The sequence below is a fragment of the Oryctolagus cuniculus genome, chromosome X, assembly GCF_051225735.1.
Source record: "Oryctolagus cuniculus isolate XC-2025 breed Fujian yellow rabbit chromosome X, ASM5122573v1, whole genome shotgun sequence".
Classification (NCBI taxonomy): domain Eukaryota; kingdom Metazoa; phylum Chordata; class Mammalia; order Lagomorpha; family Leporidae; genus Oryctolagus; species Oryctolagus cuniculus.
In genome coordinates this window covers 24,067,910-24,080,794 of record NC_142888.1, presented here as the reverse complement: position 1 = coordinate 24,080,794, position 12,885 = coordinate 24,067,910, and the positions used below count along the sequence as shown (strand labels likewise).

The 12,885-nt window shown below is 44.6% G+C and overlaps 1 protein-coding gene across 2 annotated transcripts in view; it reads right to left on the bottom strand.

Annotated features, from left to right (window-relative positions):
• Positions 1-10,092: 10,092 nt before the first annotated feature.
• The window catches only part of OTC (ornithine transcarbamylase), a 96,952-nt gene continuing 94,159 nt past the window's right edge, over positions 10,093-12,885 (bottom strand). For both annotated transcript variants that reach the window (XM_070066550.2, XM_002719837.6), the window contains exon 10: positions 10,093-10,491. In XM_070066550.2, coding sequence (XP_069922651.1) covers positions 10,432-10,491 — 60 coding nt within the window. In that variant the 3' untranslated portion in view covers positions 10,093-10,431. The remainder of the gene's footprint in view (positions 10,492-12,885) is intronic.

Here is a 12,885-nt window from a genome sequence, read left to right as displayed (position 1 = left end):
AGAGGGAGAGACAAAGAAAGAGATCATCCACCTGCTGGTTCACTCCCCAAATGGCCACAACAGCCAGAGCTGAGCTGATCCAAAGCCGGGAGCCAGGAGCTTCTTCTGGATCTCCCACGTGGGTGCAGGGCCCAAGGACTTGGGTCATCTTCTACTGCTTTCCCAGGCCAGAGCAGAGAGCTGGATCAGAAGTGAAGCAGCCTGGACATGAACCAGTACTTGTATGTAATGCCAGCACCACAGGCTTAGCCTACTACGCCACAGCAAGGGGCCCCAGATATAAATTTTTTATGAGGGTAAAGAAAAAAAAATGTTAGCAACAAGTGAACATGTGGAATGCAGCTAATATTTATTTAGCATTCACTCTAAGCTAAAACTGTACATGTTAACTTCATTTAATCCTGCAAACAACCCTATGAGATGGGCATTGTTATTCCTGTTATATATTAATGTTAGCCGTCGCAAAACACACCGAACACTGGAGTAAGGGAAAGGGTTTATTCGGTAACACCCAACAGACTGGAGTGAAGGGGAGGCGAAGGAAAAAGAGAAAGAGAGTATAAGAGAGAGAGCCAGAGGAGAGGAGCTAGTGATGAGAGAAGATAGAGCAGAGAGACGAGAGAAGAGAGGAGGAGAGGAGCCAAGAGAAAAGAATCAAGAGGGAAGAGCCAAGAGAGCACGTGTGCAGGGACAGGCCCTTTTGAAACTTTGCCTGAGGGCGGGCAGGGAAGCAGGTGCAGCGAATCCCATTAGGATGGGGGTGGAGCCTGGCTCAGGTAGCTAGGCAATGCAGCCACCTGGCTAAAACTGCGCCAATTCCCATTTTACAGATGAGAACAGGATAAAATAGCTGTTCCATAGCAGTGGAGGAACAAAACACAGCCTTAGTGACTAGAAAGACAAAGCAACAGTGGGATGATCTGCGTGTGAATACATTATAGTGGTGCTTTATGGATGTAGGACTGAAAACGCCTCAAATCAGTCTTCAGAATTGCCTCAAACCAGTGATCCTAAGTGTGGTCCCAGGACCAGCAGCCTCAGTATCCCTGGGGATGTGTTAGAATACAGATCCTCGGGCCTCATTTCAGACCTGCTAAAATAGAAACTTGGAGTGCGGGGCTCAGTAATCTGTGTCTTAACAAGCCTGCCAGGGAATTCTTTCTTTTTATTAATAGATTTATTTTCTTTATTTGAAAGGCAGAGTGGCAGAGAGACAAGGAAAGACAGAGAGATCTTCCATCCATTGGTTCATTTCCTAAATGGTCATGAAGCCAGGAACCTGGAACCCATCTGGGTCTCCCAGGTGTGTGCCAGAGGCCCAGGTATTTCTTCTGCTGCCTTCCCAGGTGTAGGGAGCTGGATCAGAAGCCAGTGCCCTCCCTCCGGGGAATTCTGACACTCGGTGAAGTTGGAGAACTACTAAAGTGGCCAACACAGCTTCAGGGAGCCAGCACATAGGGCAGCTAATTAAACAGCAGCTGGGATTACCAACCTTTAGGGGCGTTAAAATGTCACAGAAATGAATCAGAACTATTGGGTCAATTAACTTCAATCTCTTTTTCTCTGTGAAAAGTGAATTAATCTTACTCGTATTGCATACAAGCAATAAATTCTTTGTTGTAAATTTGAACATATGACAGAAAAATGATATTTATTTAGAATATTCTTGTGCTCTCTACAAAAGACTGATCTTGGTAAGTGGAAAAATTTTTACTTGTTATGCACAAGCTCGTCAGCATTTGTCAAATGGCATCTTACCTCCACACGCCTCCCTTGACGCCTGAAAGGTGAACAGTACAGATCCCCCAAAACTTTGATTCATGGATTTTCTTAGCTCAGATTCCCTAGAAGCACAGCCCGACATTGTGGGGAGCAACCCGGACTGGACTGAGTTACTGGAATTAAGACTTATTCTATGCATCTGCTCTCCCACAATATGGCGCTGGGAGAGGAGGCAACAGCTTCTACCCAGCTGCCTCTCACCAACTTGACAAGCTGCAGGACCTGCTCCTGATTGGAGGAGAGCAGCGTACTCGGCGTGTGGGCAGCCGAGTTAGGATTGGCGGAGGAGGACTATAAAGGAGGAGAGAGATGGCATGCACCAGGAACATCTAAGGGGAACACCTGTGCAGCCCCCGAGACAGCCGGCCGGCGGTGTGCCGCTCCCCCGCAGAAGTGGGGAATGTGGCAGGGGGAACCGCCCTTCCACGGAGGTGGAAGGACCAGCAGCAAACCCGGGGAGGGCCGAGCAGACAGAAGAACAGCGCAGGGTCCTGTGTCGTTCCTCCACGAAGACGGGGAGCGACATAATGGTGCCGTGACTCGGATATGAAGCCTAGGCAGGGTTTAGTGTCGTTCCTCCATGAAGAGGGGGAGCGACACGACATGGTGATTCTTGTGCAAGTGATTTGCTTGGGAAATATTCTTGGGAGAAACAGGTTAGAGCCACAGGAGGAAGCTAAGCCAGGATGTGATCTGAAATGAATGCCGGTTTCAACTTAATCTTATCCATGAGGAGCTTTGGAGCATTAATTTCTCCACAGAGCTGGGAGGAAAGGGAGCCAAGTCTTTGTGTCCCTAATTTCTGTCACTTGTTGATGGTGGGCTACCAACGGTGGACAGGAGCGAGAGTCGGACTTCCCGGGCTAAGAGAGGTGGCGAGCGCAGTGCTGTGAGACATTAGTAGCTGGAGGATGGACAAACTCAAATAAAAGGGATCTGGACAAGGCACCACTGCACCTACTGCATAGCTGCTCACTGGTTCTCCGGATAGCAGTATATCTTTGCTTTAAGTGTGAACTCTCAGGGCCAGCGTTGTGCTGTAATAGGTTAGGCTGCTCCCTGCAGTGCTAGCATTCCATATGTGTGCTGTTTCAAGTCCCGGCTGCACCACTCCCCAACCAGCTCCCTGCTAATGCACCTGGGAAAGCAGCGGAAGGTGGCCCAAGTCCTTGGACCCCGGCATGTATGTGGCCATTTGGGGAGTGAACTAGTAGATGAAAGATCTCTCTATCTCATCCTCTTTCTGTCTGTAACTCTGCCTTTCAAATACACCAAATCTTTAAAAAGTGAGTAAAAAAGAGAGAAAAACAACAGTGTGAACTTTCTTCTCTATCCCATCCTCACAGAACCAATCATGCTTCCCATTGAACCAGCCTGCTTCCCATTCCCCACTCAGCCTATTGGTACATCAGGGCAAATGGTTTTATTTGCAGGACCTCAGATAGCTTGCCGCAGGGTGTTGAACATATGAATTCTCCCTTCTTGTGTGTGTGTGTGTGTGTGTGTACATATATATATGTATATATATATTAGGAACATTGTTATCTCCTGAATTTTCATTTTGTGAAATGAAGGAAGATCCTGGATTTTAATTTGTTTTAAAGATTTGATTGTTTGAAAGAATTATGGGTGGGGAGAGGGAGGATTTTCCATTTACCAGCACAGTCCCCAGATGGCTGCACTGGCCAGCACTGGGCCAGGTCAAAGTCAGGAGACAGGAGCTTCAGGCAGGTCTCTCACATGCGTGGCAGGGCCCCAAACGCTTGGGCCATCTTCCACTGCTTTTTCTGAGGCCATTAGCAGGGAGCTGGATTAGAATTGGAGTAGGGGCCAACACTGTGGCATAGCGTGTAAAGACACCACCTACAGTGCCAGCACCCCTTATGGGTGCCGGTTTGAGTCCTGGCTGCTCCACTTCCCATCCAGCTCTCTGCTATGGCCCGGGAAAGCAGTGGAGGATGGCCCAAGTCCTTGGGCCCCTGCACCCACATGGGAGACCAGGAAGAAGCTCTGGCATCAGATTGGTTCAGCTCCGGCTGTTGTGGCCAATTGGGGAAGTGAACCAGCAATGCAAGTCCTCTCTCTCTCTCTCTCTGCCTCTCCTTCTCTCTGTGTGTAACTCTGGCTTTCAAATAAATAAATAAATCTTAAAAAAAAAAGAAGTGGAGCAGCCAGCACACAAACCAGTGCCCATACAGGATGCCAGGGTCACAGGTGGCAGCTTTACCAGCTACAGCACAGTGCACGTCCCAACACTGAATTGTTTTTAACCCCCAGTTCAGTTCTAAACTTCATTTGCCCAATGATTTTGCTTCAAAATGCATTTATGCTCACATTTCCTCTGAGAACCAGTTTCACAAAAGCACCAATTAGAAACTAAGCCTCATGTCATCAACATAAATCAGACACTAATAAGACCATAGGGCCAGCGCCGCGGCTCACTAGGCTAATCCTCCGCCTTGCGGCGCCGGCACACCGGGTTCTAGTCCCGGTCGGGGCGCCGGATTCTGTCCCGGTTGCCCCTCTTCCAGGCCAGCTCTCTGCTGTGGCCAGGGAAAGCAGTGGAGGATGGCCCAAGTGCTTGGACCCCATGGGAGACCAGGATAAGTTCCTGGCTCCTGCCATCGGATCAGCGCGGTGTGCCGGTCGCAGCGCGCTGGCCGCGGCTGCCATTGGAGGGTGAACCAATAGCAAAGGAAGACCTTTCTCTCTGTCTCTCTCTCTCACTGTCCACTCTGCCTGTCCAAAAAAAAAAAAAAACATAGAAAATTTTAGCACATGTGACAGTCATTTCATTTGATCTGACCATGCTTTCTTTATCAATAACTGATATTCATTTGTCTGGATAGCTCTTAAGGAAGAATTTCTTTACAATATTGAAGAATTGCAAGTTGATTCTCAAATCCCTATTCCAATGATCTGTGTCATTTACTGAAGAAAGACAAGAAGCCATTATTATTTTCACCCTGGGGTCTTTAAAAACCTAGCAGAAACTGAGATGAGACACCGAAGCCATCAGTGCGCTGTCTCTATGTGTCTCATTGTCTTCAAGTATCAGGTGATATTGAAAGAATTTCTGCTGTAAATTGTTGATGGTGGGTTGCCCCTACCACATACTGGTCCTTTCTGTGATTTAAAACAAAGTACCTATTCAGGTTTAAGAAATAATGAAACGTTTCTCCTCTGGGTAGACAAGTTACAACAAAAGGCACTCCTTCCTCCTGGCTGGAAGGCCGATAAGGACATGCTAGAGTTCAGATGTTAGTTTCAGTGTTCCCTGAAAGCTCATGTGTTAAAGGCCTGGCTCCACAGTGCTGCTATTGGGAAAGGGTGGAGGTTTGATCCAATTATGGTGTTCAGGAGATGAGCTGAGTGGGAGGTCCATAGGGCATTGGGGCTTGCCCTCAGAAGGTAGCTCTTGCAAGAGGATTGGTTGCATAAGCCCGAGTTTGACCCAGTTATGAGCTACCTGGTTATGCTCTCTCTCTCTCTGCTTCCTGGATCACCATGTACACCTTTCACTGCATGTGTTCTGCCATCCACCATCCTCATCAGACATCAGATCAATGGGGCCACCTGATCTTGGACTGCGAACCTCCAAAACTGTGAGATAAAATAGACCTTCCCTCATAAATAGCTTGTCTTTGGTATAGTCGTAGTGAAGAAAATCTGATTAATACAGAGACACAAGACTTGGTATTTGAAATGCAGACCGAGTCTCAAGCTTTCCTCGCATCTTTCACCTGAGATGTTTATACAGGATACAACTCACATGGGCAGTTTAATAGCTCCCTTATCTGTGGGTTCACTTTCAGTTGGTAGGGCTATTGCAAATCAAAAATATTAAATGGAAAATTTTATATCTTGAGAGGGAGAGAAAGAAACAGTGAAGAGACACACACAGAAAAAACATTCACTTAACTCTTACTAAGTATATTATACTTTAAAAATTTTATCATTAGTTGTCAATCTCTCACTTTGTTTACAAATCAAACTTTATCACAGATATGAATATATAGGAAAAATACAGTATATATGTATATATATTTGCATGTATATATAAAACTACCCATGGTTTCAGGCATCCATTGGGGGCCTTGGAACATACCTCCCAGAGATAAAGGGAGACTACCATATATGGTGCTCCTTGTTGTAGGAGTCTCATCATTGTGACTTGACTGAGTTTCCATTATTTAATGCAACCCTTCATATTTGTCAAAGGACATCAATCCTACAGAACCTCTGCCTGGCACCATGTCACAAGATGTGTCTTGAGGCAGTCATTGGGTGCCGTTTAGGATGTCTGTAACACATATGGAGTGCCTGGTTGCCAGTCTTGGCTCTGCTTCCTATTTCAGCTTCCTGACAATGTGCACCCTTGAGAGTAGCATTTGATGGATCAAGTACTTGAGTCCCTACCACCCATGTGTGAGACCCAGATTGAGTTCCAAGTTCCTGGCTTCATCCTAGCCCAGTACCAGCCATTGCAGGATTTGAGAAGTGAACCAGTGGATGGAAGAATTCTCTCTCTCTCTGCTTTTCAAATAAATAAAAATAAATTATAAAATTTTAAAAAAGGTATGCCTCAACCATCTTTGTGTGAGACATTCATGACAGCTTCCAAAACAAAAAGGCCTCAAAGGAAAATGCCCTGGACACTCTCTGCATATGTATTTTTCACTAATTTTTTAAAATAAATCTCTCTTTTTTAAAAAAAGATTTATTTATTTGAAAGGCAGAGTTACAGAGAGGCAGAGGCAGAGAGAGAAAGAGAGAGAGAGAGAGAGAGAGAGAGCGAGCGCGAGCGAGTGCCGGCGCCTTGGCTCACTAGGCTAATCCTCTGCCTGCGGCGCCGGCACTCCGGGTTCTAGTCCTGGTCAGGGTGCCCGACTCTGTCCCGGTTGCCCCTCTTCCAGGACAGCCCTCTGCTATGGCCCGGGAGTGCAGTGGAGGATGGCCCAAGTCCTTGGGCCCTGCACCCACATGGGAGACCAGGAGAGGCACCTGGCTCCTGGCTTCAGATCAGCACGGTGTGCCGGCCGCAGCGCGCCAGCCACGGCAGCCATTGGAGGGTGAACCAACGACAAAAGGAAGACCTTTCTCTCTGTCTCTGTCTCTCTCTCTCTCTCTCTCTCTCTCTCACTGTCCACTCTGCCTGTCAAAAAATAAAAAAAAAATTTAAAAAGAGAGAGAGAGAAAGAAAGAAAAGAGAGAGGTCTTCCATCCACTAGTTCACTTCCCAAATGGTCGCAATGGCTGGAGCTGTGCAGATCTGAAGCCAGGAGCCAGGAGCTTCTTCCAGGTCTCCCACTTGGATGCAGGGGCCCAAGGACCTGGGCCATCTTCTATTGCTTTCCCAGGACATAGCAGAGAGCTGGATTGGAAGTGGAGCAGCCGGGACTCGAATTGGCGCCCATATAGGATGCTGGCACTGTAGGCAGTGGCTTTACCCATTATGCCACAGCACTGGCCCGTTTTCACTCATTTTTATCACATGAGAATCTAGGAACTAAGGTTCTAGGACCACTTGCCTAGGAGATCTAATGTGGCACTCCTAAGCTGATCTTCTATTTAGCTCTTTTCATTCAGGGACTTTATAATAGTCAAATTATTAGCACAATACCCATTAGAAACATCTAACATGGAGGCATTTAGCTTAGAAGATGCCAATTAGGATGCCGCTGACCCATATCAGCGTACCTGGGTTTAATACATGACTCTAGGCTTGACTTAAGCTTCCTGCTAATACATACCCTGGGAGACAAGGGTGATGGGCCCGTGTAGTGAGATTCCCGTCGCCCACATGGGAGACCTAGATTGAGCTCCCAGCTTCAGGCTTCCATCCAGCTTAGTCTCAATCATGGTGGCCATTTGGGGAGTGAACCAGCAGATGGGAGCGCGCTCTCTCTCTCCATCTCAAATAATTTTTTTTTGACAGGCAGAGTTAGACAGTGAGAGAGAGAGAGACAGAGAAAAAGGTCTTCCTTCTGTTGGTTCACCCCCCAAATGGCCGCTACGGCCGGTGCGCTGTGCTGATCCGAAGCCAGGAGCCAGGTGCTTCCTCCCAGTCTCCCATGCGGGTGCAGGGCCCAAGCACTTGGGCCATCCTCCACTGTACTCCGGGGCCACAGCAGAGAGCTGGCCTGGAAGAGGGGCAACCGGGACAGAATCCAGCACCCCAACTGGGACTAGAACCCGGAGTTCCGGCACCGCAGGCGGAGGATTAGCCTAGTGAGCCGCAGCGCTGGCCAAATAATCTTTTTAAAAAAGAAATATCTGTTATTGAACTATCTTCCTAAAGTGCCTGGAAACTTACAACCGACCGATTTTTTTTTTTTATTTTTGACAGGCAGAGTGGACAGTGAGAGAGAGAGACAGAGAGAGAAAGGTCTTCCTTTGCCGTTGGTTCACCCTCCAATGGCCGCCGCTGCAGCCGGCGCACCGCGCTGATCCGATGGCAGGAGCCAGGATCCAGGTGCTTTTCCTGGTCTCCCATGGGGTGCAGGGCCCAAGCACCTGGGCCATCCTCCACTGCACTCCCTGGCCGTAGCAGAGAGCTGGCCTGGAAGAGGGGCAACCGGGACAGAATCTGGCGCCCCAACCGGGACTAGAACCCGGTGTGCCGGCGCCGCAAGGTGGAGGATTAGCCTAGTGAGCCACGGCGCCGGCCACGACCGACCGATTTTTAACAAGAAGGAAACTGATGATTCCTCATCAACACTGAGATGTAATTGCTTGCAGTTTCTGTCCGTGTTACAGTGGAGAAATTCTGGGAGAAATTAACTCTTGGGCCAAGTGACTCTGATTCATTAGATACACCAGGGACTCAAGGGTCATTGCTAGAGTTTCTTTGGAGTTAGAGTAGTTACACAGGAAAGGGCAAGAGGAAAGAAGAGACAGAAATAGGTTTGCAAAAATTAAGGCCAAGTTTTTCTCTTCTGTTTTCTTTTTTCCTGATAATATAAATAATATCGTTTAAAGAGGAAGAGTTAAGAAAGGAAATACATATCTATAGGTTTGGGGTGAGAAGGACGTGAAGTTGTGTGTATGTAAGAAAGTAAGCTTTGAAGCTTTCTAAGGAAAAACTGACTACATTTGGCCAGAAGATGATTACAAGATGATAGAAGAAAAAAGACTATACCACGCATTTGATTTAAAAATAACCAGGAAAGTGATGCGGCTTCATTGCCATGGGGGACCATTTGGTAAAGTAGAAGGATACTTCTATGAGGGCAGTTTAAGGACAAACTTCCAGAACTCATAAGGTACTTTCTGGTAAAATCATCCCTAATCTCTCTGCTGAAATAATATACTCCCCTAAATCCCACTCTCTTTCCTTCTTAAGTGTTTCCAATAAATTACTGTAGACATGAAAGTCACCTTTGAGACATACTGGAAACATGATTTTTTTTTCTGTAACATCATGAGGTGTTTTCCCCCCACAAAATGTTTTATTGTCTCTTTCTTGCAAATATAATTTGTAATTATTGCTTATTCATTTAGGTCATAGCTATCTACTGAAGAGTCTCAGTCAACCAGCCTGGAAACAGTTTTCTAATAGTAGAGGTGGAATAGAAAGGAAACTATATTTTTAAAAATTGATAAATTGTGCTAACTTTTAAAAGTTTCAGTTAGGTGATCTAAAATTTTAAGTGAATTTTTCGTACTATATCATAATAATTCAACAATGCAAGCTTTGTTCTCTCACAAGAGAAATGTAATTTTAAATGCATTATGATAATTCCATAATGCAAATTCTGATTATCTCAAAGAACAATTGGAGGGAAAGACTGGCTAAAATGTGGCAAGAAGTAGATTTATGGAAATGTTCAGTGTGGGGTGTAAGTAGATGCATAGTAAGCACAGATATGAGAAAAATAAATGGTTCCTTCTGGAGAATTGGAACTTACGAAGATGTTGCTCTGTCATGGCTTTACATACCTGGCTGAGTCTCCATGGTTTCACTGCTTGGTAACGAAGGCTTCTTTTGGACTTGCAACATTAAGTATTCATTATAGAGAAGAGGTCCATGATCTTGAAGGACTCCCCTGCCCGCCCCGCCTTCCCACACATGATTGGAAAAGAATCCAGAGTTTGGGCACACTAATAGCTATTTTCTAAGAATTTCATGATTTGCATTCATAAGCGAGTATCTGTCTAATTCATTGGTCTGAAAATTGTATCACATCTGCAGGATGTATCGTTTGGCTTCCTTCTTGGTCCTGGGGGACTTTAACACAGCCCACATATCTACCAGCAGCTGACTTCCTGCTAAGTGTTTACTTATAAATTAGTATGGGTGATCATTGATTAAGGTAATAAGCAAAGATTACATTTAATAGCTTAGATGTTATGCATTATGAACATAGTATTTTATGTTTAATTGAGGCAAATGTATATGGTAATTAATATGATACCCAAATGTAACTCAGAAATTATAAATTAGAGAGTTTAAATCAAGTCATGTATAACAGCACCTCAGCACTTAAATTCCAGGAATGTTTCACAATGGCAAAGCACTATCCTCCAGTTCATCCACGCCATGTGTCAGGGATTTGTTTACATCTTAGATTTTTGTCTCCTTTCCCCATAAACTGGTCCATTCCATAACTGAAGAGCATTGTCTTTCTCTTGATAAGCATCACAGCATCAAAACTTTGGCTTCTGGAGCTTAGGTGAGTAATTTGTTAGCAGCGACACCATGACAGCCTGGGAAGACACAAGAAAAAAAAATGGATAAACATTAGTAGCAGTCTGCTTTGGGACCTAAAGAAGGGGAACTAGATTTCAGCTTTACACTTCTAGAATTAAAATGTTTTCCCAAGGAAATAAGCGAACACTTAGAAGTCATATTTAGTTTTGGGGGATCCAAAAAGGTCAAGATGCTGACTCAAACATGACAGAGTTTATGGAAAATGACGTTAAAATATATGCTTATTTTGGTGCAAAAATTTGATATTCATGCAATTTTTTAAAAAATAATACACATTTCCACAAACTTTTGCACGACCTCTATATGCATAGACTTCAAAATGTTTTGCACCATAGTAAACTCTTAATTCCATTTTCTTTTATTTCAAAAGGTTTATTTATTTATTTGAAAGGCAGAATTACAGAGAGGCAGAGGCAGAGAGAGAAAGGCCTTCCATCTGCTGGTTCACTCCCCAAATGACTGCAATGGCCAGAGCTGCGCTGATCTGAAGCCAGGAGTCTGCAGCTTCTTCCGGGTTTCCCAGCAGATGCAGGGGCCTGCGGACTTGGGCCATCCTCTACTGTTTTCCCAGGCCACAGCAGAGAGGTGAATTCCATTTTACGTGGACTTGTTGAAGTTCCTTCATATATGCAAAACCAACATGCTTACCTAAGTCTCATTCCAAGACTAATGGGTCAGAGAGTTGAAATGAAATGCCATGGTGGTAGCCATGGCTGGATTGTCAAGTTATCAGTGAAACTTAGGTATTTCTATTGGAGAGAAAGGCAATCCCTCCTATCCCAGTTCCTCAAGTTTATATAAGTTTTGGTCACTTGCAACCTAGAGAATCTTAAGACATATCAAATGAATAATAAAAGAAAATCATCTGGTTAATAAATATTGTCTGTTTCCAGACTGAGTTCTCTTGGAAGGGCATTAACTTAATAGACAAGATCATAGTTTTTCCTTGGGCTGTAGCCACAAATGGTAATTTTAACTTTTACCACTGTCCACAATAGACAATAGTGATAATATCAGATACAATAATGCTTACTAGACACCAGGTAGTTTGCTAAGTGCCTTATCATGTGTCAATGAATCAAGAATATTTTCCAGTCACTATGTCACAGGTGCTTTGGTTAGAGAGGAATGTTCATGCATTTCATCATGTAATTCAATGACCATCTAAGGTGGCTTCTGTCATTATTTATAGATGAGAAAAGTCAGTCTTCGAAACGGGTCTCCTGTGTGGGTACAGGGTTCCAAGCACTTGGGCCATCCTCCGCTGCTTTCCCAGGTGCAGTAGCAGGGAGCTGGATTGGAAGCGGAGCAGCTAGGATTTGAATTGGTGCCCATATGGGATGCCGGTGCCATGAGTGGAAGCTTAACCTACTAAGCTGCAGTGCCAGCCCCATGTGACTCCACTCTTAAAAGGTAGCTTTACTGCCCCTCAGGTACTCACACTAACACTTCAACCATACTGTACATGATTTCAGAGGTGTTCAATGACTGTATTGAACAGTTACTATGTGTCAGGTCCAATGCTAAGTGCTTTATGTGCATCACCCGTGTAATATCCTTTCTTAACGTATGAGGTGGCAAGAGATGTCAACCACTCATAAAGATGAACAAACTAAGACGTTTTAAGCTTATTTTCAAACAAGAAACCTAGAAAGTCAAGTCACTTTGAGTAGGGTTTCCAGATTTAGTTAAATAAATACAGACATACAGATGGGCAGTTAAGTAGGAATTTCACAAACAAAAGATTTTTTCTTTTTACTGTAAATATGTTCGAAAGATTGATTTCATGGAACACATGTGTACTGAAAAATAGTTGCTGTTTTTCTAAAACTTGTTGTTTATCTGGGTATTCAGCATTTTATTTTGCACCCCTAACCTGGAAAGAAGTAAAAGACCAACATACCAAGAAGTACATTTGCAATGGGGCTATGCGACTGCGTCATGTGGATAGCAGTGCTCTGAAATGTCTAGGTTAGTTTAGCTCCATAGTCCAATCTGTGGGCAGAGGAAGAAACCTACCTGGCTTTTGTGAGTTTCACAGTCTTACTAATCAGTGAAAAATACAAAGTAAGCTTTGTGGGGAAAAAGGGTTGTTTTTGTTTTTATTTTTAAACAAAGGTATCCAAAGGCCTGTGCACTGTGGAGAGAACCTGTGATTCCTTAAGTGTTTTGAATTGCACTGCTGGAAATCACCCAGCATGGAGGGCTCAAAAGCTACTGAGTGTCCATTCTCTCTCTCTCTCTTTTTCTTTAAAATTGTTACATGCTTTAGAACAAGCTCTTCATCCTCTTTGAGTTATATACCTTACATCAGTTATAACGGGCATCTTAGGACTAGGAGACAGATTGTGTCTTTGTTTCCTTCATTCATCCTAACTTTTAATGAAGTG